This window comes from Macaca fascicularis, chromosome 18 (genome assembly GCF_037993035.2).
Source record: "Macaca fascicularis isolate 582-1 chromosome 18, T2T-MFA8v1.1".
Taxonomy (NCBI): domain Eukaryota; kingdom Metazoa; phylum Chordata; class Mammalia; order Primates; family Cercopithecidae; genus Macaca; species Macaca fascicularis.
The window spans coordinates 11942130-11969703 of NC_088392.1; the positions used below are offsets into that span (position 1 = coordinate 11942130).

At 37.6% G+C, this 27574-nt stretch overlaps 1 protein-coding gene across 3 annotated transcripts in view; it reads left to right on the forward strand.

Moving 5' to 3' along the window:
• The first annotated feature begins 630 nt into the window (after positions 1-630).
• TMX3 (thioredoxin related transmembrane protein 3) overlaps positions 631-27574 on the forward strand; it is a 39652-nt gene continuing 12708 nt past the window's right edge. The window contains exons 1-11 of one of the 3 annotated variants that reach the window (XM_074022346.1): positions 631-762; positions 1766-1820; positions 4287-4326; positions 5544-5667; positions 13593-13638; positions 14896-14976; positions 17012-17111; positions 18048-18125; positions 23915-23981; positions 26301-26399; positions 26522-26587. In XM_074022346.1, the coding sequence (XP_073878447.1) occupies positions 717-762; positions 1766-1820; positions 4287-4326; positions 5544-5667; positions 13593-13638; positions 14896-14976; positions 17012-17111; positions 18048-18125; positions 23915-23981; positions 26301-26399; positions 26522-26544 (759 nt within the window). In that variant the 5' untranslated portion in view covers positions 631-716 and the 3' untranslated portion in view covers positions 26545-26587. The remainder of the gene's footprint in view (positions 763-1765; positions 1821-4286; positions 4327-5543; positions 5668-13592; positions 13639-14895; positions 14977-17011; positions 17112-18047; positions 18126-23914; positions 23982-26300; positions 26400-26521; positions 26588-27574) is intronic. The other 2 variants (XM_005586491.5, XM_065533650.2) reach the window with 2 other exon arrangements.

A 27574-nucleotide genomic window follows, 5' to 3' on the forward strand; every position in this document is an offset into this window, starting at 1 on the left:
TCAAAAAATATCCTACGCTTAACTTCATGTTCTCAAGTTTCAAGAGAAAGTTTTTAAAGAGGCAATCCTTACTTTGGCAAAAATGCATTAAAGCTTGCTGCATTTAAGAGACGTTCCATTATGCAAACAGGTTGAAAGAATATTACAAGTACGTTTTGGAAAAATACGGAGTGTCGCGCAGCTCAGCAATCCACAGTCTTTAATGCGCGCCTCTTTCCAGGAATTTGATCCAGCATCAAAACCCACAGGTGCATTTACTGCATGGGAGTAGCAAGTAAATGATGTGCCAATATTCAACCTGCAACTGCGTCGTCGGAGCCTACCTCACCCTCAGCGTAACTTTCACCGGTACTCACCTTCCCAGAAACTCGCCCCAGTGAACAACCACCGTTGTCCCTAGTAAAGCCCTTAAGCAGGGTTCCCACGCTCCTGGGCTGGGCGGGGCGCCGGGGGCGCAAAGCATTCTTAAGAACACGACTGCGCAGGCGCTACCCTCCTCGCGCAGGCGCCGTACTCCCCCTCATAGCCAGAATTAGAGACCAGCCGGGTGCTGGGAGGTTAACGAGGCCGGCTAGTCCCGCCCCCGTATTGAGCGCGGTGCTTCTCTTCCGCTCCGGGTGGGGTCTGCTTCCCTTTCCGGGCGGGCAGGCAGCGAACCCCAGTGTCTTTATCCCTCTTTTGCACAGAGTCAGCTTCTGCAGCTCTCCCTGGCTGGCATGGCAGCGTGGAGGAGTTGGGCCGCTCTGCGGCTCTGCGCCACAGGTAATGGGCGCGCAGCGGTCGGAACCTGGCCCCGCCGTGGGGCCGGGATTGGGCTCGGGTCTGGGGCGAGGCCTGCGGGGCCCGCGGAGATGCCCACCCGGTCCCCGGCAGCGTCCTGCGGTCCCCGCCCCACCGCCCTGCCTGGCCGTGAAGGAGCGGACACCTGAGGGTCCTTCCGCCGCTGCTGTGCGGGACCAGTGCTGGACGTGGGAAGGGCGCGCTGCCTTGTGTTTGTGTTTTTCTCATTGTGGCAGGAAGTTTCAGTAAAGCTTACTCCTTTGATGGGCAAGAAGGATGCCGCCGTCCCACCTTAACGACCAGATCTTGTCTTGACTTTAGGTTCCGAGTCTTGTTATGTTTAAGGGTTTTTACCACCAGTGCTCAGAGAGGGTGGTCGAGGACAGATCAGGGTCAGGCCGCCGGGATTGTGCGGTGTGAAAAGGACCTGAGTGTGTGTCAGCGGTTCTCAGCTGCCTCCCCTCAGCACGGAGTGCCCTCATTCTCACTGGGGTCCGCTCACTTAACCTTTTAGAATCCACTCTGTGTCAGACACGGCCGTGTAATAAGTATTAGAGTTACAGCTCGACTTTCTTTCTATTTGGGGGTAAATATTTTGAATGACATTTGGAGTTTTTACTGAAGAGATAATTGCTATTAAAGCAAAAGAAGTATAGAAGAATGCTGTCTATCTATATTCCAAAAAGATGGAATGGTAAAAAGGAGAAGTAAGATGAGAGTGAAAATGAGGAAAAAGGAACTGTGTATATTAGCTTTATTGGCTTACCTAGAACTTGGCCGGTCACCATGTGGTTGCATACAGACTATTTATTAAATGGATGAACTACTTTTGCTTTTGCATCATTTGCACCCTGGGATGTATCAGTGATGAATTTTTTGGTAGGTTGTAAAAGGTCAAAAACACTTCAAAGATGACTAAGCTTATACAGTATGAGCCAAATAATCAGCATTTATTGTGTACGTTTTGTCTTTTTTTTTTTTCCAGTTGTTTTACTTGATATGGTCGTCTGTAAAGGATTTGTAGAAGATTTAGATGAATCGTGAGTATACATATATATATTTAAAATATTATTTTAACTGTCCAACTCATATATCTGAATATTTGCATGTGAATCTAGTATTTTAGATTAGAACCAATTTTTATATATTACTCATTTTTTTCCACTTCTTGTAAGCTGTATATAGATACAAAATGAGGGTGTGCCCAAAAGAGTGTTATTAATAGTTATGAGATCAAAAAACAGTGGCAAACTTTTACATATTCTTTTTTTTCCCCATTATCTTACCTTGTATTTGTTGTGTCTTTTTGCTTTCATTATATTGAATGGGGGCTAGAATTTGGTAACTCTACTGTATTTATCTTCATAGTGTCACAGCATTAGTCAACCTTGCTTATTGTAAGTAAGGAGGTTCCCTTCAGACCAAAATCCCATGTGTGATCTTTCAGGCTTGACCATAGACAATTGCAAGGATTTTTCTGGCATAGGGGAAGGTGCCCTCCCTACACCAAAGTTGGTGTATAACCAGTGCATTGCAGTCCCTGGAGGGAGTGGCAGTCAAGGATTCGGCCTCCCAGGCCAGCCACGCTCATTTGCATGTCTGCTCTCTCAACCCAGTGGCCTCTTGTTTGGCAGCCTCCTTATTGGGGCCTCACCTGAGGCATTTTCCAAACACCTCTGCTAAAACATCTTTATTGAGGGTGTCAGCTGAGGCACTTTTCTACTACTAGTCCTTTTCTCTCTCACCCGCCTCCCCATAAAGAGACAGAAGACTTTTGTTCAGTGCTCCTAGGAAATGAGATGAGTTCTCCCATCTGTGTCACATTCACCTGACTCACCTGGTGCGGTTTCATGGGGAGAGATGGAACACTGAGGAGCTGTTGCCACTTTTTTTTTTTTTTTAACCTCTTGACTTGCACTGTCACAGTAAGTGAATAAAGCCGTGATTGTTAGTTTCAGTTTCGCTTGTTGTTCTAGTTGACTACCTGGTCACCTGATAGCATGACCAGACGGGTGCAGTGAGAGGGTAGTCATACAGCATGGTTCTGTAAGAGCAAAAATTCTGACAGTCCCATGGGGGCACTTCGCTGGTCATGCTGTTGGGCCGTGGAGGATGCTAGCTGATTGTTTGCAGAAAGTTTTTGATTCTGAGAAGAACCACTGTTAACAAGGAGATAATCTTATTAAACTCAGTGCTTTGTGGGGTGTGTCACTACAGACTTCCTCCTTCAGGGCGTCCTGACAGGGGCAACTCTTCATGAGCAGGAGGAAGGGATTCTGCTCCTAATAACCATTTTGTTACCCATGCGGATGCTCACCAGAAAGGACCCTGTGCTGAGAAAGAGGACCTTTACCAAGAGCAAACTATGTTCAACAGCTAAATGTGGAAAATGAATTGTTCCTTGTTCCAGAGCAAGCAGATGTGCAACCAGTTGCCTCCTGGATCCACAAGAGATGGCTCACGGAAATTCAGACAGGATCCTAGATTGGCCAAGAACGCGTGGACTGTGACGGTTGTGAGAAGATACCATAACAGCATGAAAAAACTGTCTTGCTTGTCAGACCCCAGTCAAGGCTAACAATACTGTCCAGGGACAGGTTCATAAAGCCAGTGGGCCACCGTATTCTCAGCAGACAGAACATGGTGGGCCTCTCATTCTGTCTGTAATGTTCCTGTGGCTACTGATTGCGGCTGACCTTTCTCTGGGTTTCGCTTAGCCATTCCTATGTGTTCCAATGACTCGGGCCACACTGTCTAGCCCTGCAAGACCACCTTTGTTTCCTGTTCAGTTACCTTAAGAACACTGCATCTGATAATGACCCTGAATTTTTGGCCCAGGCTACACATCAGTGAGCCCAATTATGGGTGATACAATGGGCTCTTCATGTGCTATAAACTCTAATCCACAGGGGTGGTTGAGCATTTTAAGGGACAGTTAAAGGTTAGGCTTAACCAGCTGATGGTGAAGTACAGTACTCTGGCCTGGACTACACATCTCAGGAGAGTAGTCTGGGATCTCAGCACAGGAATTCCTCAATCCAGTATTTTTCACGAGCATTTTATGAACTCTGAGCCATCATTACCAGGAAATGGTGAGAACGCTTCTAAAATCCAAGTTCCCAGATGCCAACCAAGGACCAATCTTGCAAACAGTTATTTCTAAGCATGGCAGCCTCAGGCTTCCTTTGGTACCTTTTCTGCACAGGTGTAAACTGTTCTAGAAGGGCAAGGAGCTTAGGCATCTATTTGTGTTTCTAGCACAATAAAGTCCTACTTTAATTCTTTTTGTTGGAGCCTCTCCTAATTACTTTATTGTTGATCAGTTCTCTGCTTTTATTTTTAAAATGTTTAATGGATAAGTCACTGAGTAAAAATTTTATGTAAAAATTCATTGAAGGAATTTGGTTCTTTCCCTTATATTTATCAATGTATTATCTCTGCCTATACTATACAGTTGTAAAGTGGGCACAAACATACAATCAAAGATTTGTTTTCTTGTTTTTTAGGTTTAAAGAAAATCGAAATGATGACATTTGGCTTGTAGATGTAAGTATGTAAATTTTATATGCTAGTTACCCCTACCATTTTAAGTATTGTTTTCTATTCTACTCTACCCAAAAATGGTGGTATACAGCTAGTGCTTAAGTATATACTCAATTTGTTTTCTTAAGTATTATTATATTTGAAATTTCACATTACAAAGAACCTCAGAGTTTTAAGGTTCCTCCCAAGGGAACCTATTTTTGATGAAATTTTGGGGGTGAGGGTTTTAAGAGGAAAAGCTGGAACCCTGTCTTACAATGAGGTCAACTTTTGGATTATGTCTTAATGATATAGGGTATGATTTTATTGCAGAATTCACTCTTGTTTTCTTGATAGTTTCCAAGAGATTGAGTATATTAGTATCACTTAGTCAAAGTCATATTTTCATCTTAACAGTGAACAAAATTAAATTTTCACCTCCCTTTCTTTAAAGTTTGGAATATATTTAAACCTTATGATAATTGAGATTTAACATGCCTCAGCAAAAAGTAGAACAACAGCAAAAGAGATGGAAAAAGAATGACAGAGTTGACAGAGGGTCCACTGTTTAATTCTTTCTCCCTTTCTATATGTTTGAACATTTTCATAGTATAAAGTTAAAAAATCTTATTTCATGAAAATATAACAACTAGTTTGTAACACCACCTAACTAGAGGAACCTGAGTATCACCTCCACCATCTGGTAATTCTAAAGAAGAGTAAAAGACTGTGACTTTAGTTTAATCAACCTGACTTGTCCCTATGCCAAACCGTCATCTTAATGACCTCCCCTGTCTTGCCAGTGGTTACGATAGAAGTCAGCAAAGTCACCTACTATGTTAAACGTTTTGTAATAGGAAATTTATCATTAACAATTAGGTGTGTATGTTGTATGGTATATATGTTTATTTTGTGGTTTCATTTTATGTAAAACATTTCATACAGAACATTTACTTGGAAGTAAAGACATTCTTATTGTGAGTTGTGTATCTGTTTTAAATAAGTATCAGTAGTCAATTAAAATGAACTTAAGATAGTACCGGTTTTGAGGTATCTAGTTTTATGTTTGTATGTTTTGGTATTTCATTATGTATCTACTTTAAAAATTATATTTAAACTTTGTGTCTAAAACATTATTAGATCATTTAGTCAAAGGGATTATTTAAATATTAAGATTCATATTCGCTGTAACACATTTTAATGGTTATCTTTTTTTTTTGTTTTTTGGTTTTTAAAACAAGTTTTATGCACCGTGGTGTGGCCATTGTAAAAAGCTGGAACCGATTTGGAATGAAGTTGGTCTTGAGATGAAAAGCATTGGTTCTCCAGTTAAGGTTGGAAAGATGGATGCTACTTCCTATTCTAGTAAGCCTTCACTTAGTTTATTATTTTACTGTTCTCACAGCAAAAACAGTTATATGCAGCAGTATTCAGGGTGGGAAGAAGACTTTTTTTGTTCATGTAAAATTCAATTATCTTAATAATTTAAGACTGTATACTTATGAGTTAAATGAATTAGCCATTGAACATATAGTGTGTGGTATATGTTAATCTTATGCTTAACAGGTGTTTAAACCATCTTTTCTCCTTTGAGACCACTTTAGATAGTTTACAGGAGGCAGCTATAAAAAGATGAGTGTTAAATTATTGATATTGCTACTTGAGTTCAGAATCAGTTTTTTTCTGAGTGGCCTGAGATGTGCTGTAAAGGAACTCGAAGGATGAATTGAGTTAGGGTAAATACAATGAGGATCAGGAAGGTTTTTACATTAGAAAGAATACTAGAGCAAATAATAGAGTGTAAAAGAGGTTAATGAGTGTGTATAGGGGAATAGAATGAAGTGGAGGTGAGCAAACCTTGATCTGTAGGCCAGATTTCTCCTACTACCCATTTTTATAAATAGAGTTATATTGGAACATAGGCACAATCGTTTGTTATCTGTTTAGGGCTGTTTTTGTGCCCCCATGGCAGAATTCCATAGTTGTGACGGAGACTGTATGCCCCAGAAAGCCTGAAGTATTTATTTGACCTTTTACACCAATACCTGTTTTAAAGGATTTGGGAAAAAGAAGAAGTTAAATTTAGAGAAGTGTGAGGTGTTGTAGAATTTGGAAAGAGCATAGCTTTCAGAAAGCAGATTTGGATTCAGATCCTTGCTCCTGCTACTTTTGCTGTGTAACACTGAGAAAGTTTCTGAACAAACCTAATCTTTGGTTTCTATATTGATAAATACTTAATTATAATGCTGCTTTTATTGGTGGTTTTGAGGTTTGAGTGCTCCAGCAGATATAAAATCTTTTGTATTCAATACATGCAGTTTCTCTTTCATTAGTGAAGAAAGTGGAAGTATGTAATGTATATTTCTTTTTGAGAAATCAGCATTTTACTATGGAGCAAGATAGAGCTATGTTTTAATCTCAACTTTGCCATGTCCTACTTTTGTAGCTTTGGGAAGCACTTAGCCTCTCTTAATTTTAGTTTCTGTATCTACGAAGGAGAGTGATAATCCTCAAGGTTGTGGAAATCATATTAATATCTTGTATTTAAAATCTCCTAGCACAATGGCTGCACATATATGACACCAAAGGATAATGCCAGATTGTTAAGAGCTTCCCAGGTCAGGCGGTGTTTTGTATTTTATCACTTGTCAGTAGGAGGTAATACACATTTTTGTGAAGGCAATGACTTGATAAAAATATTTTTGGCAGCAACTTTTAGGATGGGAAATAAAGAGTATGTAGAAACAGGGAGATCATCTAAGTCAGCTTTGTGTATATATCCTGGTGTTGGATGCTGGGAGCCTGGTGTTGTGGGTGGTGACAGTAGAGTATGATGGAAACTAATATTCATAGACATGCTTCGTACTAAAATCACAGAAGTAACAGATTGATTGGCTTTGTACTGTAAAGAAAATGAGAAAAAAGAATAGTGTGAGATTCCTAGTATAGTTACTGAACTATGCTACCACTGGGTATATGCAAAATACCAGTTTTAATTTTGTGTGTGTTTCTAAGTTACCAACGATTTTGAATTTGTGGTCTTTTAACTGATGTTTGTGAATAGGGACCTACAGTGTAGGTGAGATATTAGTGCTGGAATTATTGAGTCACACGAATGAAGCGTTGAAATTTTGAAAGGAGAAGAGATAAATGGCAGAAATTGTTAGAGACAGAGGGAGAATATGTTTGAGTTGATATTTCTTTGAAATAAGCTTTTAACAATGTCTAAGAAGTTACCGTTTTCTACTGTTGCTCTTGAAAGTAATTACTTGTTTCCATATATATATATATATGTGTATATGTTGATTAGATGTGCATACACATACTTCTTCATAGATGCATTTATTCATTTGTTCACTCAATCAGTGTTTACCAAGAACTATTTGTCAGATACTGTGCTAATCTCTAGAGATTAAAGAAAGACCCAGACAAATCCTGCTTGTCCTGGAAATGCTTACAACATAATAAAGGGAGAAAGATGAATAAACTAACAAGAGCAGTAAAGTCTTAAAAATGGCAAACTGTTGTGATCACTTGAATAGGTCAGTGGAGTCACAGAGTCATATATCAAGGAATATGGGAATATGAAGAAAAATAGTCAATGAGAAAAACAGAGCATATGAACCAGTACAAATCTTAGTGGTAAAGTGTTCATGTGATAATTAACAATTTACATTGTCAAATTCTACATTGCATCTAATTCATTAGTTTATTATTCAGTTTTAAGTGCCCTGTGTACTACTGTTTATTAAGTGGCACTATGATTAGGGAAAAAAATAGCCAAGATTGTTTTCCTGAGTCACTTAGAGAAGAAAGTGTTTTAAATGCTCTTTTTAAAAAGCAGTAGTAAGACCTCATATACAGGTTGCAACGTTTTACTCATTGGATATGGAATGCTAAACCTCCACCATCCCCCTCTGTCAACTACTTGCACCCGACCTTGCATAGTGGGGCTTGCTTGTAAATCCTACTTGAATTATCCAAACATAGTTTATTGGAAAAAAAAAAAATCCCTTTGTAGAAAAGTTGTAGAGTTAGCATTCATTCATTTAGCAGACACTTAATGTGCTTACCATGTTGGGATATGCCTGGCATATACCAGGTACTGGTGATACATCCTTGAGCAAAACAGATAAAATTTTCTGCTCTTACGGAACTTACATTCTTGTGGGAAGAGACAAACAGTAACTTGTGAACGTTAGTCAATTGTCTAATGTTATTTTCTAGACCATTGTTAGAGTTAAATGTCAGTGATGGAAGCGTTATCCACTTAAATATTAGCACCAAGGGAATGTTTTATGTGTAATGAAGAAACGTAGCTTCGTAGTATTAAAGAAGTTAAGTATTCAAAAACCACCATTCACGTATTAGAAACAGATTTTTGCCTTGTGAATTTCAAAGTTTTCCTAAATATTTCAAGGCAGCTCAAATACAGACATTTTAGTGGAACTTGGAATCAAACAGGTAAAAAATGGAATTATTTTCAAGTCATCTGCCATTTTTATTCTAGGTCCACCTATAGAACACTAAAGGATTGACTGTTTCATAGATACCTCTTGCAGCCCAATAGGTTGCTTTTCAGACAGTCACGGTATCACTGTTCCTCAGCATGTAATCTGTAGACGACCTGCAATAGAATTACCTGGGTACTTATTGTCAGTTCAGACTCTGAAGACCCACCCCAGTCCTCCTGGTGAAAAGTGAAAACCTTTGCAGTTGGGTCTTGAGAGTCTGTATTTTTTATTTTCTTTCTTTCTTTCTTTCTTTTTTTGAGACAGAGTGTTGCTCTTGTTGCCCAAGCTGGAATGCAATGGCACAATCTCGGCTCACTGCAACTTCCGCCTCCCGGATTCAAGTGATTCTCCTGCCTCAGCCTCTCGAGTAGCTGGGATTACAGGCATGTGCCACGACGCTCAGCTAATTTTTTGTGTTTTTAGTAGAAACGGGGTTTCACCGTGTTAGCCAGGCTGATCCCATACTCCTGACTTCAGGTGATCCGCCCTCCTCCTCAGGTGATCTGCCTGTGTCGGCCTCCCAAAGTACTGGGATTACAGGCATGAGCTGCAGCGCCCAGCCGAGAGTCTGTATTTTTAACAGCACTTCAGATGATTGCACTGCACACTGAGGCTGGAAAACCGCAAAGTGTAGAATGTTATTTTGGTAGATAGTTATAGGATTTTAGTGTGGAGTGGGATAAAACTATTCAAAGTGATGAAGGTTATACAGTTTCTAAGAGTCTTTGATAATAACTTATTTCTCAATCATGTATTAAATCATTGCCGTAGTTAAATCACTTGCCGTATTAAATCACTTGCCGTAGGCAGGTGCCATCAGACTCAGTCCAGCAAATCTGTGTGTACAGAATTTTTGAACTAGAGTAATTTGAACTGTTATGACTTAGTCTGCTCTGTGTTTGGAATTATACCAAAAATGTCTTGATGCATAGAGTTAACTAATACCATAACCAAATAATATAAAAAATTATGTCCAGTGTAAATCCAGATGGGTGTTTTAGCTTCTCTTTTTGTACATACCTCTTCAAAATGAGTGCTAAAAGTATTTCTCATTTGGAAGTTAAAATATGACATAATATTACCTATAGTGGCATGCTGATCTTTATTATGAACCACTGAAATTCTGTTACTCTCCAAACTAAGTGTGACATCATTTTATGATAAAGATCACATTTTAGCCCTCTTTTGTATGTAAATTTGAAATGACATTTGGCCAATAACATTCTGACATCTTGTTCATAGATTGTAGTTAAAAATTAATTTTACCTTCCTAGATTATAAACTCTTTTTGGTCAGTGACTGTTTCAGGGCTTCTCAACCTCGCATTATTGACATTTTTGGGCTAGATCGTATGGTGGGTTTTTTTGTTTGTTTGTTTGTTTGTTTTTGGTGCAGGGGAAGGCAGTGACTATGTCTCAAGGTTTATCAGCCTTGCACTATTGACATTTTGGGCCAGATAATTCTGTGGGGTTTTTGTTGGGAGTTGGATGGGAGGAGGAATCCTGTGCATTGCGGGATGCTTAGGAGCATCCCTCACCTCTACCCACTGGATACCAGTTGTGTTCTCTCCCAACTTCTTCCTTCCCCCTTACTCGCTGTTTTTGGCAAACAAAATGTCTTCAGTTGATGGTAAACCACTGCCATATTTTATACCCTTTTCTTGTTAGACACATAGTGACATTCAGTAAATACTAAAATATGTAGTATCTTTGAGCTAAAAAGGACTTTAGAGGTTGAGTAACTTCTCACTCCTTTCACCCTTTCCCGTTTTATAAATCAAATAACAAGGAAACTAGAAATGAAATGACTGAGTAATTTCACACACCAAAGTTAGAAACAGAATTAGGCCTAGTATCCAAGCTCACCATGATTCACATTCATACTTACCTCTAGCAGCAGACTGTTACCATTTCAAGAAGAAAATAGAAATGAAGTAGAAGACTTCATGCTGAATCTTGTTTTATGAACATATAAAATCGTAAAACTTCAAAGGTATAACTCTTGTTGCAAATGGACTCTTCAATTTATGAAGGAATTGAGCTCAGATTTCTATATAAACTATTTTTCTCTAATATGAAAAAGTGAAGAATAAAAAATTTAAAGTCAATTAGACCGCGTTTCAATCTCAGCCCTGCTGCCTACGCAATGTTCGCTCTCAAACAAGTTACCGAATCTTCCTATTTTAGTTTCTTAATCTGAATTAGCTCTATTTTTTTCTTCTTCACAAAATTGTTTTCTCTCAAACAAGTTATCGAATCTTCCTGTTTTACTTTCTTGATCTGAATTGCCACTGTTTTTTCCTCCTCACAAAATTGTTTCGAGGTGCAATTTAAAAATGTTAATGCCAGTTATAAAATATTCTGCACATTAATTTTATTAATACTATGTGTGCATTGTGTCCAGCAGCTAATTAACGAAGTCAGGATCAAGAGTAGGAAGGAAAAGGATCTAGCATTTAAGAATCTTCTATGTGCCAGACTCAAATTGTGTTCCATTTATTTTTTTCATTTTAAAATCCCAACCTGTAGCCCTGCAAGATGAGTAGTATTCTCAGAAGGGGAATCAGAGAAGTATAAAAAACCATCCAGAGTTACATAGACGATAAATGAAGTTGGAATTCTAACCAGGGCCATTATGTGTTTGTAACTCCCGCTTTGCTTTATTTTATTTTATTTTATTTGTTTATTTATTTTTTGAGGTGGAGTCTTGCTGTGTCACCCAGGCTGGAGTGCAGTGGTGCGATCTCGGCTCACTGCAAGCTCCACCTCCCAACTTCACACCATTCTCCTGCCTCAGCCTCCCGAGTAGCTGGGACTACAGGTGCCTGCCACTACGCCCAGCTAATTTTTTGTAGTTTTAGTAGAGATGGGGTATCACCGTGTTAGCCAGGATGATCTCGATCTCCTGACCTCGTGGTCCACCTGCCTCGGCCTCCCAGAGCCTTTTTAAAAATATTATACTGCCATTCCCCTTTAGAGAAATCTAAGGCTGAAGTTTTATAGAAGTTACTATCAATTCAAATTAGGTCAGAAGTGAAGGTTAATGTTCATGGTCAAGAAGCCAAGGGCTGTGAGTTGGGTGATAGATCTCCATTGTCTCGACGTGAATACTGAGGTCAAGGAAATGATGTGATCGGGTTAAGTGTGGAGCTGGGATTTTTCTCTCTGCGGCTTATGAGATCCACAATATCCGGCTATGAAGCACGACCAGTGTGTTTTCTCATTGATTGCATGCTTTATTTTCTTTATTTGATTTGTGTATAAATACATTTTGATTTAAATGAGTTTTAGTTAAAGGTAATAAGGGATTTTATTTCCCTGTCTTCTTAATTTGGGATGTTTCCCTGTCTTCTTAATTTGGAAAGGGATCATTAAGAATATTCATTATTCACATAATCTCTCCAAAGTAGTTTCTGTGTTTTTGCTGGGAAGAAGGCAATCTCCATACCCACAGTCTCCAATTAGAGACAATTAGAGACATACTTGACAGAATGAAGTCCTAGATTACAGATGGGCACAAATAAATTACATGCTTGCTGTGAGTTTGCATGTCTGTTCAGAAGCAGGACCTGTATCTTCAGAACTTGAGTTCTTAATTATCACCTCTGCTGTCTATGCTACCTCTAAGGAAAATACGTGTCGGCCACTGTCCAGGTCTCTCTATTTGCCTATCTCCATATATTTAAGGGAGAAACTAGAGTTGACGAAGGAAAAATTTTAGATATTTTGTCACAAATTGACTGCCCTTATTCTTTTGAATTGAATTGGTGAGTTGATGAGAAACCAAAGACTAGTGAAGATTACTAAAGTGATTGTTAAACTGGAATTCAGATGCAGTAGGTTCCTTACCCAAGTGTGATAACAAAATACCTGGAAATAAAGAAAATTACAAAGGGAAAGATTATGTGAATAATACAGTGTACTTTTCATATACTAGGGTATAGTTTTGTAAATATCTTTATGGTATAATGTGTGTTAACTGAAAATATTTTTTCTTTCCTGTCCTGGTGGTGTTTTGTCTGTAAAGTAGTGTTGCATTAGTTTGGTATATGATTTATCTACTTTTTAACATCTTATTTCCTTTTTGATATTCGCTTGTTTTTGTTACTTTCTCCTTTCCCCTCAAAAGATGCTATTGTAGCATCCATTCTCATTTTAATTCATGTGAGGATTTCAGAATAATCTTTGAGATAATTAAAATTACTCTAGGTTATCACAAAAGCAGAAACTCCTAAAACAAAGTTGCTTTTCAATCCTGTGATCCTGTGTTGACTATAGTAATTAATTTTGCAAATGCGAGTTATGTTTTTAAAATTAGAATGCCTTGCAGTTCTTTGAAAACTCAAAAAACGCTAAAGGAAGAGATAGGCTTTTTTTTTTTTTTTTTTTTTTTTTTGAGAGGAGTAAATGAGACCTAGAAGAAATATTTGTCTTGGACATGAAGTCAAATGAGAAGTACTTATGTATTTTTTTTTTTTTTACCAGAATATCTTTTAAAATAAGTATTTTATAAATTTTTAACTATTCTTTTGACATGCATTTCTTATTTTGTCATAGTGTTTTGTGCAGGTCACAGATTGGATTATTAAGTAATTGTTTGGTATGAGAATGTCCTGTTTTTTTCTTTTGTGTGAGTTTATATTCTTAAGACTTAAAAACAACGTATCTATATGGGTTGTATAAATATTTCTATATTTTTAAAGTAAAAGGCTCATTTGTTACCTAGTTTCTCATATTTTAAAAAAATTTAGAATGCTTTATTCTTTTTCTTATCAAGGCATTGCTTCAGAGTTTGGAGTTCGAGGTTATCCAACAATTAAGCTGTAAGTTGAGTGTTGTATGTTTATATGTGTATTTTTATTAGTTCACTCTACTTAGTAGATTCCTTGGAGGACTGAAGATTGGGGTTTGGCCATTCTTTATAAGTGAAGTATGTAATTAAAGGAGAGGGACTGCTTCTTTATGCTTTTCTTCATATTTAAGTCATCATGTTGTTTACGGCTAATTCACATGTTTTGCTTGCTGTGTGACACGCACTGTGCGGGACAAGGTATACAGTCATAAATTATGAAAGGTCTTTTACCCTTGAGGAGTTGAAGCGTGGATTGTGAGATAAAAGAAATACAGAGAGTCAAAGTTGATGATATTAATTCTAATCTGTAGGAGTTGATCAAGTCTAATAAAGTGTACAAGTTGAAAGAAATGTGGTAATTCTAAAGGACTTGTTTTGTAATCATGACTTCATTGCATTTTCTCATATTTTCATTAATCTTATTTTGATAATGGGGGGAGCTGTGGAATTGTTCTGAAAGTTATTTTTATAATAAAGTAAGTTTAAAAAATATTTAAACAACTCAAATTTTTAAATGTAAATAATTTCAGTTTATATCTTGGGTTTTGTGTTGACCTTTCTTCTTCCCCCACTTTTTAAAAATGTTTGCTTACCCTCTTTTACTTTTTGTGTTAAGTAAATGATCCTGTCTTTTCCTTCTGTTTAATTGTAAGTATTCTATTGTGCTTCCCAGTTTTTCCTTTTTAAAATTTTAGTTAATTAGGCACACAGATTAATTCATTGGTTGGCTTTTGAAGAATTACATACGTTTCTAGAAGAGCTGTTTTTATGCATCGTTTTACTCTGTAATGTTGGAGCATCAAATAACTGTGATGTTGTATTAACATTTATTTTGCCTCTTCCAAAATAGTCTTATTTCCCTGTCCTTTCATTTACCTTTTGAGAGGGAACATAGTGAGAATTATAGTGCTTTAATTTTCCAAGCTCTTGACCATGAGTGTGTCGATTATTTTTCAGAAGGCATAGATACAATGCAATTATCAAATGCAGCATAAAATATTTTCATGTAATTTTAATAGAATGCAGCCTCTTTCTTTTGTTTTGTGTTACTGGTCCTCTGACCACCCTAATGCCTACCATATTTTACATGAGAGCTACTTCTAAAACTTCTCTGCATTTGCTATTTTATATAATATAATTTTATGAAACAGTGGATAATGATTAACATTAAATATTAAAACAGTTAAAACAATCCGAGTTTTAATCTTTTTTTTTTTTTTTTTTTAAGATTAAAAGGGGACTTGGCATATAATTATAGAGGACCACGAACAAAAGATGATATTATTGAGTTTGCTCACAGGGTATCTGGGTAAGTTATTAGGAAAGGCCTTTACTGTATGTTATTAATATTTGAAAATTAAATATATTTTAATAGACTGTATTGAACAAACATATTTTAAGGACATACCTAGGTAAAATTTATTTGATTATTTACTTATGAGAGAAGATAGGATTATACAGCATATCCAAAGAAATGCTTTAAAGAAACAGAGACCATGGTTTGTATTATATACTTGTTAACCTCACATTTAAATTCATTTTGTCTGTAGAAGAATTTTCCCCAGTGATTTTTTTAATACATTTTCCAGATTTTGACTACGTGTAGCAACTCTGTGAATCTTGATTTTTATTTTATGATAATTTTTTATTGGACTGCCTGGTTCAGAGTTTTCAACAAAGCCTTGGGATATTATTGTTCTGAACAGACTTGGGCTTTCATCCATACTCTTTGATACTCAAAAATGTATTTTAGATACAACTAAAATATTTTTCATTATTTATCACATACTGCTTTCTGCCAGCTGTGAGGTATTCGTGCATTTTATACTTAGCATAGTTTAAACCCAAAGACATAGTTAAAACCCAAAGATTATTCAAGTTACTGATCCCTAAAGTTTTACTGATAAGGAAACAAATTCCTTTGTAAGCATTTCTTGTTGGTTTGAATTTGTCACTGATTTATTTAAATCTACGTTTTGATGGGATATAAAGAAAGTCGGTGCTTAGAATTATTTAACATGATCATGTGAAAGTTCTTGAGGAGAATGGTCGTCAAGCTGTGTTAATCTTTATTGGCTTTAAAGTATAGGCATTTATGAGTTTAACAGGATATATTATACTGATAGTTTTAAATAGCTTTAATTTAAATTAAAATGGAATGGATTTGTGGTGGTACAATACTGTCTCAAATTATTTGAGAAAATTCACAGGATTAGGAGTGATCTTTACATATTAAATTTGTGGTGCTTACTGATGTAATTTTCACTGTATTTTTCTCATTGACTATGTTTCATTTTATTTCCTTTGTGAATAAATAAATTTTGAAATAACTTTGTGTTGTATGAGGGGAGTACCAGTGGGAGGTACTGAATCCTCCCAGGATTTTTGGGTTGAGGCTTAAGAAGGGATTCATTCTCCTGATGTAATTGGAGATTACTCTATTGTAGATGAAATTTCAGGAGTCAGTTCTGGAGTTGCGTCACTTGCAAGTTAATTACTAAGTATTAAAATAGAGGCTAGGGTAGGGTGATGATGCAATGCATTATAAGGATTTTGAAAATATATTGGCCTGTGTTCTGCTCTTTTTATAAATGTGGTAGAGTGAAAATTATATATTATAATATATACACCATATGTAAAAGATGACTACCTCTTCTTAGTTTAATGATATTTTATAATTGAAGTACTTCATAATAACCTATGATGTAATTCATTTCTCAGTCTATTTGCTTTGAAAAATGCTTGTATAATAACATTTTTTGTTTTCATGAGGTTCTTATGTAATGACTGTCATTTTCCATTTTATTTTTTCTGAAAATGATTAATGATATGCTTTTTATACTTTTGGATTTTAACCTCCGTAGGGTACTTAAAAAGTGTACACCATTTAAATTGAAGAGTAAGATATAAATATTCTTAATAAAGTACTATATATTCCTGGGATGGTATTTCACAGTGTTTTTTGTGAATGACCTTTTAAAAGGGAGAAAAAAATAATTATCTTGGGATTTGTTTTGTTTTAGGCTGAGGATTCTAAATGGACAATAGTTTTCTTTTTGCCTATCAAAATACTGGTAATGATGGTACTCTCTGAAGGGATGTTTTGACACTTATTTTGAAACATAGATTAAATTGTGGGTACTATGTTAACCTTTTATATGTATGTGCAATAGTAGTCATGGACCACAGTTTTATTAGATTCATGTGGATTTTGTGATATACTTAAAATGCAATTGATATATTACTAAAAATAACTTGAGACATGGTTAGTTATAGTATAAATAGGAGTAAATTATGTACTTTAGTTTATAATTCAAATTTGTTTTTGTTTTGTTGTGCAACAGGGCTCTAATTCGGCCACTTCCAAGTCAACAAATGTTTGAACATATGCAGAAGAGACACCGTGTATTTTTTGTTTATATAGGTGGAGAATCACCTTTGAAAGTAAGACTTTTTTTAATTCCTCAAAAACAGATGTATTGTAATTTAATTTACTGTGTAATCAAGACTTCACTAGAAACTCAGAACTTATTCTGCTCTTACTAGAAATATTTTCATTCAGTCTAAGTATTTCTTTTTTTTTTTTTTTTTTTGAGACGGAGTCTCGCTCTGTCGCCCAGGCTGGAGTGCAGTGGCTGGATCTCAGCTCACTGCAAGCTCCGCTTCCCGGGTTTACGCCATTCTCCTGCCTCAGCCTCCCGAGTAGCTGGGACTACAGGCGCCCGCCACCTCGCCCGGCTAGTTTTTTGTATTTTTAGTAGAGACGGGGTTTCACCATGTTAGCCAGGATGGTCTCGATCTCCTGACCTTGTGATCCGCCCATCTCGGCCTCCCAAAGTGCTGGGATTACAGGCTTGAGCCACCGCGCCCGGCCAGTCTAAGTATTTCTTATAATAAAAACACTTCCTTGTATACCCTCTGTCATGTTTGTCTATATGAAATAGAAGTGTGTAAAAAGTGAGTAGATGTTGCCTGCCTTAGTATTTTTTTCTGTTATTAACCTGGTTAAGTCTTACGCTGCTTTTTCAAAATCTGAGTCTTTGAGGCTGCAGACTTTGTATGTGTATACACACATATCATCCTATAATCATCACCATCATTTTGTTTGTCTAATTTATAATTAAATGAATACCTACAAATTGAACTTATGTTATATTCAATGAACTTTATTTGAAGAAAGATAAAAGCTCTTAATTACGTTGGCTTTGCCTTAGAAACAATTTTATTTGCTTATATTTCTTCTGTTCACCTAAAAGGATATGAGGTAGCAAATTACAGTGGTGACCCTTACTACATAAGGTAACTCTCATTGTTTAATGAGGAATGAATTTTGACCTTTAACATTTTTCAATGACTGTTTCTCTGTTTGTATCTTCACAGGAGAAATACATAGATGCTGCTTCAGAATTGATTGTATATACGTACTTCTTTTCTGCCTCAGAAGAAGTGGTTCCTGAGGTAATATTTAAAATTTGATTTTAATGACACAATTTTATTTATTAAATTATTACTTGATTTAATAGATAAAATTGATTTATCATTTCTTGATTATTGATTTTAATATCAGATTTATTTACTGTGATGTGTGTGGAAAGAGTAAACATGCTGATTCTTTACTACTGGTATTAGATTTCTTTTTATTAATAAACAAATACCATCAGATTCATAGCATTTAGGGATTTACATTAGTGCTTCTTTCTTTTTAAAATAAAAGTAGTGATGACAAGTGATACCTCAAACTCCTAAATTGGCTTACAAGTGGTGGATTATTTTGTGTGTGTGTGTGTGTGTGTGTGTGTGTGTGGCAAATACAGTGATTTTTGGGTCCTCAAACTGAGATAGTGGTCCTCAGTAAACTAGTCGATAAACAGGATATCATAAGTGCCATGAAAAAAAATTAAAGGCCAGGTGCAGTGCCTCATGCCTGTAATCCCAGCACTTTGGGAGGCCTAGACGGGTGGGTCAGCTGAGGTCAGGAGCTCGAGACCAGCCTGACCAACATGATAAAATCCTGTCTCTACCGAAAATACAAAAATTAGCCGGTCATGGTGGCATGCGTCTTTGGTCCTAGTTGCTTGGGAGGCTGAGGCAGGAGAATCACTTGAACCTGGGAGGTGGAGGTTGCAGTGAGACAAGATTAAACCACTATACTCCAGTCTGGGTGACAAAGTGAGACTCCATCTCAAAAAAATAATAATAATAATTAAGGCCGGGCCTGGTGGCTTAACGCTTGTAATCCCAGCACTTTGAGAGGCCGAGGTGGGCAGATCACAAGGTCAGGAGTACGAGACCAGCTTGGCCAACATGGTGAAGCCCCATCTGTACTAAAAATACAAAAATTAGCCAGGCGTGGTGGCGCAGGCCTATAATCCCAGCTACTCAGGAGTCTGAGGCAGGAGAATTGCTTGAACCCGCGAGGCAGAGATTGCGTTGAACCGAGATCGCGCCGCTGCACTCCAGCCTGGGTGACAGAGTGAGACTCCATCTCAAATAGTAATAATAATAATAATAATAATAAAAAATTTTAAAACAGTGTAGTAGTTGGGGCAAATAGGAGTGGGATGGGTGCTGTAGGTTGATTGGTCAAGAAATGTTTGTCTCAAGAACATACTTGAAATGAGACTTTTACATGATAGGAAGGAGCCGTGCAAAGATCTGTGGATACAATACTCCAGAAACAAGGAACAGATAACAGATGTCCAAGATGAGAACACACTTGACATGATACGGAACAAAACAGTAGGCCAATGTGACTGTAGTGCATACAGTGCGATGGGAAGTAGGTAGAGAGCAGTGTAGGCTTTGTAAGTCATGGCAGTGCATGTGATGAGGTTGAAGTTTGTGAAGAACATGGACCGATGTTCTTGTTTAAGGACATTACTCTGTGCTAAGTGCAGAGTGCATTAGATAGGTATAAGAGTAGGTCCACAGATACCAATTGAACTTTTGCAGTAATCTGAGAAATTTGGGCTTGATGGTTAGTGAGAGAGTTGGGAAGAAGTGAAAGGATTGTTGTGTTTAGAAGATAGAATTGTCAGAGCTTGCTGATCTGGAAGAATAGGAATGAATCAAGAGTGACTCTTAGATGTTTTGGTTTGAACAATTGAGTAGATGGTGGTGTTTTATGAACTTGAGGAATATTGGAGAAGGAAGAGGTTGAAAATATGGAGAGTGAAAAGTGCTTTGAATTACTCATTTTAATTTGATTCAGAATGTCATATTAGGAATCTAAATATAAGCATCAAATAAGCAGTTGGACATAGGGGTCTAGAATTAAGTCAAGGCTGTGTAAAGAACCTTCCTAGACATGGGAAGCAATTTTTTAAGGAAATAAGTAGGCCCAGAACCTGAGGTCAGCAAAGGAAAATGAGAAAAAATAGTAAATTAGGAAAAAGAGATGAGTTGGAAGCCAAGATGAAGTGTTTTAAAAGGAGTTAACAGTTTGTGTGAGAATTTTGCAAAGTGATCAAGAAAATAATGAGAGGAAAATAACCACAGTATGTGCCCACACGGAGGTTGTTGGTGGTTTTCAGAGGAGTAGTGGGGACCAAAACCTTATTGGTGTTTGAGAGACATTGATGGCAAGTAAGGAAGTGGAGATCGCAAGTGTAGACTTCTCTTTAGGAAACTTTTAATGAGTAGAGGACCTTAGGAATTTGGCAGTAACTCAGGGGAAACATGAAAGAAGTCAAGGGAGTTTTTCTTTTGAATCAATATAAATTATACAAAAAATTGAAATATTTTTCTTTTCACAAAGGTAAGGCAGACATTTCATTTCTTTTAAATGTTTTAATGTTTAAATATTTTAAGATTACAGACTTGCCTAAGTAGGTGTTTAATGCTTCCTGCAATATATGTAGGTGTTTATCTTATGTACCCCACAGTGATTTTCAACTCCTGGAGGAACCTCAGTTTCTGGACAACCTAAACCCATTTTGATTTCCTAAGTATTTTATACTTATGTATTTACTTTTGAAGGGGAAGGTAATGTCACGGGATCCTTAGGTTGTTGCTTCACCACCAGAAACCTCTGTGGCCACCAGTGCCTCTGCTTGGGTTTTGCTTGCACCCGCTGGGCTTATTCCGCCCACTCATCCTGGCAGGCTGCACTTGGCTCATGCTACAGGCCCAGATCCCATGCCTGCCAAGGATGAGCCAGGCATGGAGCAGCAAGGGGTGTGTGAGTGAGCAAGTGTGGGATCTGGCCACTGCGCACAGCCAAGCGTGCTGGCTGCCATAGGGAAGGCAGCTCCAGGCATCTGCTCCATGTGAGGCTGTGGCTGGACTAGATGTGCTGCAAGTGGCTTCCACTGCTGCAAGAACCAGCATCTGGACAAGGGGAATGCAGTGGCACCTGAAAGCTCAGAAAACACCATGAACTGCAGAGCCCTGAAGAGGGTGTTAACAGTGTGTCGCAGCCCTGACTTGGGGATCCCCAAGGTCTGGGCTCCCAGGAGGGTCACAGCTCTTCTCTCCTTGTCACCAGCAACATGGTGACTGGGGGGCATGTTTCAGTCCTGTTTGCATTACAGCTCCTTCAGTCCCTCCACTGAGTGGTTCCCAAGTTCTTGTCCCACATCCAGGAAGAATGAGGCACATGGACAACTGGAGGATGAGCACGGTGGAGAGGAGCTTCATTGAGCAACAGAATAGCTCTCAGGAGACCCGAGTAGGTAGCTCCTTTCCACAGGCAGGTCATCCAGACAAGTCTGTGTCTGGCTTAGTCTGGGGTTTTTATGTGCTCAGAATTGAGGATTTGCATGCTGAGTGGTCCATGGGTGGCCACGGTCAGGCCTGGAAAAGGCGCTATCCAGTTGGCTGTATGGTCATCAATGAAGTTCTTACTCCAGACTGTGGACTTCACCCAGAACTGGTAGCCTGGCCCCCAGGCTTCAGGCCCTCCTTGGCCGGAAATTGGGATTTTACTGGGGACCCACCCCTTCCTGCTTAGGAACCTGTCTTGACTCCCGCCATCATGATTATACCGTCTGTGGCACCCAGGCTGTTCATGCCGAGGAGTGCCTGCAGGTTGCGCTGAGCCAGCCTCCCTCCCACGCTTGTCGATGTCCAAAGTCTGGAGGAAGCCCAGGCACTGGTGAGAGCTGGCATGTCAGTGCCGCCCCGAGCACACACACCCGGCTAAGTTGCGACAACACTTGGGCTCGGCCACAACTTTGCTCCAAAATCAGAGTAGGCACTGGGAGCAGGGAGAGGCCAGGGAGCAGGAGCAGGCATTTTTGAACCTGCAGGAGTTGGGGGGTGGGGTGGCTGCTTTCTGGGTCCCAGAGAGCTCAGGGATGCCAGGGTCCAGAACCACTGCTGAGCAGCTTCAGCTACACCTGGGAGTGTGGGGCTCCCACCCCACAAATTTGGTAGCGGGTAGGACTCTCCCGCCTGTTCCTGGCCCCCACTGGCTCCACGGAGCATGCAGCCCCTGCCTCACCTCCCTTGCTGCAGCGGGCAGCTCCCGACGGGCTGCCACTGCCTTGAGTAAGATGAGAAAAAGAGGCCATACTTGCCATCACAATCTCCGACAGGGTTCCCAGAAGGTTACAAACCACTGTTCTGGAATGCCCTGATGTAACATAAAGGCTTAAAATGGACTAGAATCTGAACTGCTTACACATTTTTGTCTCCCAAGTCCAGTGAACCACATTTTTGTATGAGAGATGAGAATTTATGCTAGGTACTCATCTACAAAGCTTTGCAAGCAGTTGGTACTTGGAGTGCACCAGAGGGTTTGCTGTGTTCTAGGCCCTGGCACCATTTGACACCATCTTAATCCTCATGTAACAATGAGGTGTTTTAGGCCAAAATCCCTAGAACCCAGAGAGCCTGGGTAGGCATATATATAGCATCTGTTATGTAAGCATATTTAGTATTTGTGCATTACTTCTATTATTTTTTTAATCGGCCTTCTCAACTAGTTTGTTTAGTCATTCTTTATTCCTGAAGATGTTAATATTCGTCATTTCCCTTTTTTAGTTTTAAGGATGTATTTGGAAAAGTCTGCTAGGGGAAATAATAGTTAACTTCAGAGAAATATGAGTTTTACTCCCATAGATGATTCTCAAATAAGGGCAAAGCCCATAATTTTGTGTTCTTTCCATGCTTTGAATATTAATGTTTTGTCCTTCCGAGCTTCATTAGCTTTGCAACTGGTATTTATGAAAACCCTAGGAGATGCAGTAAGGGGGTACAAAGATGAATTTAGACAGTTTCTGACTTCAGAATACTTACAGATGAACGAAGGAGATTGGCATGCAGACTATAACAGTAATAGAAGATAGTTGAAGAAAACACGGGAGAGGAAGAGAGCTTCAGAGTGTGTGAGACTAGATGGCTGCAGGATTTGAGACTGTATCATTTGTGTTCTAGTAAGAACCATTCAGGGATGTTGATGAAAGAGGGAGGTGCTGAATGTTGAAAAATACTTCCTAAGCATCTGTGTGGATGAGTTGCCAAGAGCAGGTGAATGGAGCATGCTTGACTTAAGAGCTCTTGCAGTGCCCTTAAAATTGTTATTTTCATAGTGCTATACCATTTTTTAATAGTAATGTAACCAAATCATTCTGTATTATTTTCTGTCCCCTGAGATGTGTCTCCCTCCCTTTTTAATATTTCCAGGACAACTGTCTTTATTTTTATTTTATTGTTATTTTTCTACATTATTTGTCTTCTGATCTGATATTTGTTTTCTAGTATAATTTTACTCTCGAAATAAGTACAACTCAGGTGTAAGCAGCTGGTACTTTCTGAATGAATCCCTTATTACTACTGTAAGTGGCTTATAAAGCAGTTTACACTTTAAGCAGTGCTCTCAGTTATGGTATCTGACATAACTCTCACAATTGTTCTGTGAGGTAGGCAGTCTCAGTGTCTCTATTCCACAGATGAGGAAGCAGACTCCCCTAGGTAAAGTGGCTCATTATCCCACAGCCAGTGAGTGGTGGGGAAGGACTTAAACCTAAACAGGCTGGTTGATGTTTAAGTCTGTTATCAGTTAAGAATAATCCACAGTCTTTACTATAGCAAACAGGACATTGTACCAGGGGATATATAAAAAGATTCATATATACTCCTTGGATGAGTTTGGGATTGACTGTACTCTTTAATTGTTTGTGACATTCTTTTTTGTTATTTTTATGTGTGTTTGTGTTTTCTGGTATCTCAAGACTTTTGAAATTATAGCTACTAATTAGAATTTTTTAGTGATAAAAGTTATTTAAACTTCTGATTTTTTGCAGTATGTGACACTAAAAGAGATGCCGGCTGTGCTTGTTTTCAAAGACGAAACTTACTTTGTTTATGACGGTAAGTTCCAAGTCTTTAACTCATGTAAAACATTTTAAAATTAAAATGTCTATTATACGACTTAGGTGGAAAGATTTTGTAAATGCTTCTACTGTTTAATGAGAATAACAGTTCTCATTACTTGAATGACTGATGTTTTGGGGTTTTTCACCCTTCAACTTTTAGTTGTTATTTTTATTCCGAGCTTTACCTACACAACATTTCTTTTTGTTGTTTGTTAAATTGTATGTGTTTTTGAGGAATAAATTCTATGTGATTTTTATACATTACTTTAAAATGTTCAGAATTAGTTTTTTTGAAGTAACATTTCAGATACAGAAAAGGCTTGAAGAAGTAACACGTGTTCAATAGTGTTGAAGCCCCTGTGTTTCCCTCCGTAGCGGCATTTCCCCTTCGCTGTTAGAAATAACCGCTTACCTGCTATTCAGCACTTCTTCACTGAAGCAAATACTTGGTCTACTTTTAAAATATTTTAATTGTAATATCAAACATACATCATAGTAGAGAACGGTAAAGCCCTGCATACCCATCACCGAAGTTAAACACTTACCAAGATCTTTGCCCGTCATGACATTTGCTCTAACTTTAACTTTGAATTTGTTGAAGTACTTTAAAGCAAATTGTAGTGGCATTTCATCAGGGCTTTATATTACGCATCTCTTTACATAATGCAGACTTTTTATTTGCAGATAAACCACATGCAGCTACAACAACTAACATCATTCCTTGGTATTTTGAAATGCCTACTTTCATGTTTTCCAAACTGTGCTGAGATACCCCAGGGCAGTGCAGCAAACTCACAGGGGCTACAGGGGATATTTTAAATTTCAAGGGAAACAGTGAAACTTGACATCTGTAGGACACCACAAAGCCACTCAAAAGCAAAAGTGAGTGGAGTGCAGTCTTAGCTGATAGCGTTCTTGCTAGCGTTCTAAATTCTAATTCAATAACATTTAAAATCCAATTTCTTGTTCTCACTAACCGCATTTCAGTGCTCCGTGGCCTCCTGTGGCTTGTGGTTACCATGTTTGAGGCCAGATAGGGAACACCCATTCATTCAGAAATACTCTAGAATGTAGATTGGATGATGATGAGGTTTAGGGTACAAATGATCCCATCACCCAGGTAATGAACATAGTACCCAATAGGTAGTTTTTTAGCCCTTGTCCTCCTCCCCGTCTCCCAAGTATCTGTTGTTCCCATCTTTATGTCCACATGGTACCCAGTGTTTACCGCCTACTTCTAAATGAGAACATGCAGTATTTGAGATGGTTTATTTTCAAATGAAATTCAAATTGATCACTGTATGCAATCTCATAGAAAATTTGCTTTTAGCATGGAATGGACATTGTGGCCCAGTAATCAATTTCTAGTTTTATGTTTATTTTCCTAATTTGTAAATTCGAATCCATAAATACTTTTAAGATTTGCATTGTGTCACTTATTTTATGGGTTTGATAACTTGAAAATGTTTTGTTTAGCATTGCAAGAAAAAGCATACCTTTCCAGAAGTCATTAAAATCCTATCTTCAACCAGATGTGTTGGTAGGCTTTTATAGACATTTGCTTTACATCACCTTTTTTATGCAATTGTAATAATTTTGAACAATTACTTCAGAATTATATTTCTAATCAGGATGTAATATTTCTCTTAGATATTATATTTTCTACCTGCTTAGCAGAGGAATTATTTTATATTGGAAAAAAGCTAAGGTACTATAATTTTATATGTGTGTTAGTTGTACCTTTGAGAAAGAGCTGTAAACTAGGAAGACTGTCATAAAGAGAGAAGAGCAAAGAAATTGTAATAAAAATTACCTATAGTGCCATGACCCGAGTATAACCATTGATCCAGGGTAACCATTTAGGAATAACTGACTTCATTTTACCATTCTATGAATTTATCTTTTCGTACTTTTTTTTTTTACAAAATTACAGTTACACTGTTATATATTGTATAATAACCTATATTGTTTTGTAATCTGTTCAGTTATACGTTTTTTTGAAAATTTATAAATGATCTTTCTTGACATATACCAAAATTTATTTAAATTATTTCCAATTTAGGATATTTTGATTATTTCCTTTATTTTGAATTATTTTTATGCTATTTTTAATGATGCTATAAATGAAGATTGCTTTGTGCATTAATCCTTCTGTACATTTGATCGTACTCTTGCAATAAATTCTTAAAAATAATATTTATGGATGAATGATTCTCTGTCAGGCATTTTATACCTGTTACCAGATTAAAGCTATTATAACTATCTTAAACTCATATTTATACTATAATTTGTTAACCTTTGTCTTGGTTTTAAGAGTATGAAGATGGTGATCTGTCATCATGGATCAACAGGGAAAGGTTTCAGAATTACCTTGCTATGGATGGCTTCCTCTTATATGAACTTGGAGACACAGGTAACAAGCATATGTACAAGTCTCCATCACATTACATGATTTTTCTGTGATTGATTATTTAAAATCTTATTTTGTAGGAAATGAATTTAAGCTCGATTTCCTAACTTATTTTTTTATTTTAGATCTGAATGCCAGTTCTTTATGAGAACATAAACTGATATTACCAGAAGATATACCTTTGCATGTGGGTCAGTGATTAAAGCGATGGTTTACTAATAGAACTGATGGTGGCAAGAAAAACAAAAAGCCTGGGTAATAAGAGAGTGAGAAAAATAACCAACTAAGAAGCTATACACCGGAGACTGATTTTGTGATAGGAGTTAAGATAAAACTTAGCACAACCTATTTATAAGGCCTGCTCTTACCTGTGAAAGGGAAAAATGTAAATTACATTTGGCATGGTTTCTTAAAGTTACACTGTTGCAAATGTCAGGCAATGCAAATATAAACACAAATACAAAAATGAAAGCTATAAGAAGCCGATTATATGGTCTCAGATGCAAACTATAAAAATTATAAGAAGCTAACTATAAGTTTTAGGAGAAAGTGTTTTATAAATTTATAGCAAAATAGAAATGAGAAATCTTGGTTATTGGTGCCACATTTGTTTCCATTAGTAACTTTATGATAAATAGCCTGGAAGTATAGTTTTTGAGTAAAACAATGAGAAAATTTTATTCAAGACTCAATTTTTTAAAATATAATAGGCGTAGAGTTTCTTCTTTATGATAGCCTGCTCTTAAATCTAATTAATGAAAATTAGAGACATTCTTACACGTTCTCCTGTTTTTAACATTTTGGGGGATATTTCTGTTTTGTTCCTGAGCTTGCTTTTAATGCTCTGTGTCTAGTGATATTTCTGTCTTTGCTTATCTTTACAGAAGGAGCTGTGTATTAGCTCATTATTGGAAGTTGCTGGGGACAGTGTCAAAGACTGTGGTTTTACTTTCTGATTCTGGTTTTTTGTTGTTGTTTTTTTTTTTTTTTTTGAGAAGGAGTCTTTCTCTGTCGCCAGACTGGAATGCAGTGATGTGATCTCGGCTCACTGCAACCTCCACCTCCCTGGTTCAAGTGATTCTCCTGCCTCAGCCTCCCGAGTAGCTGGGACTCGGTGCGTGCCACCACGTCCAGCTAATTTTTGTGTTTTTAGGAGAGACGGGGTTTCACCATGTTGG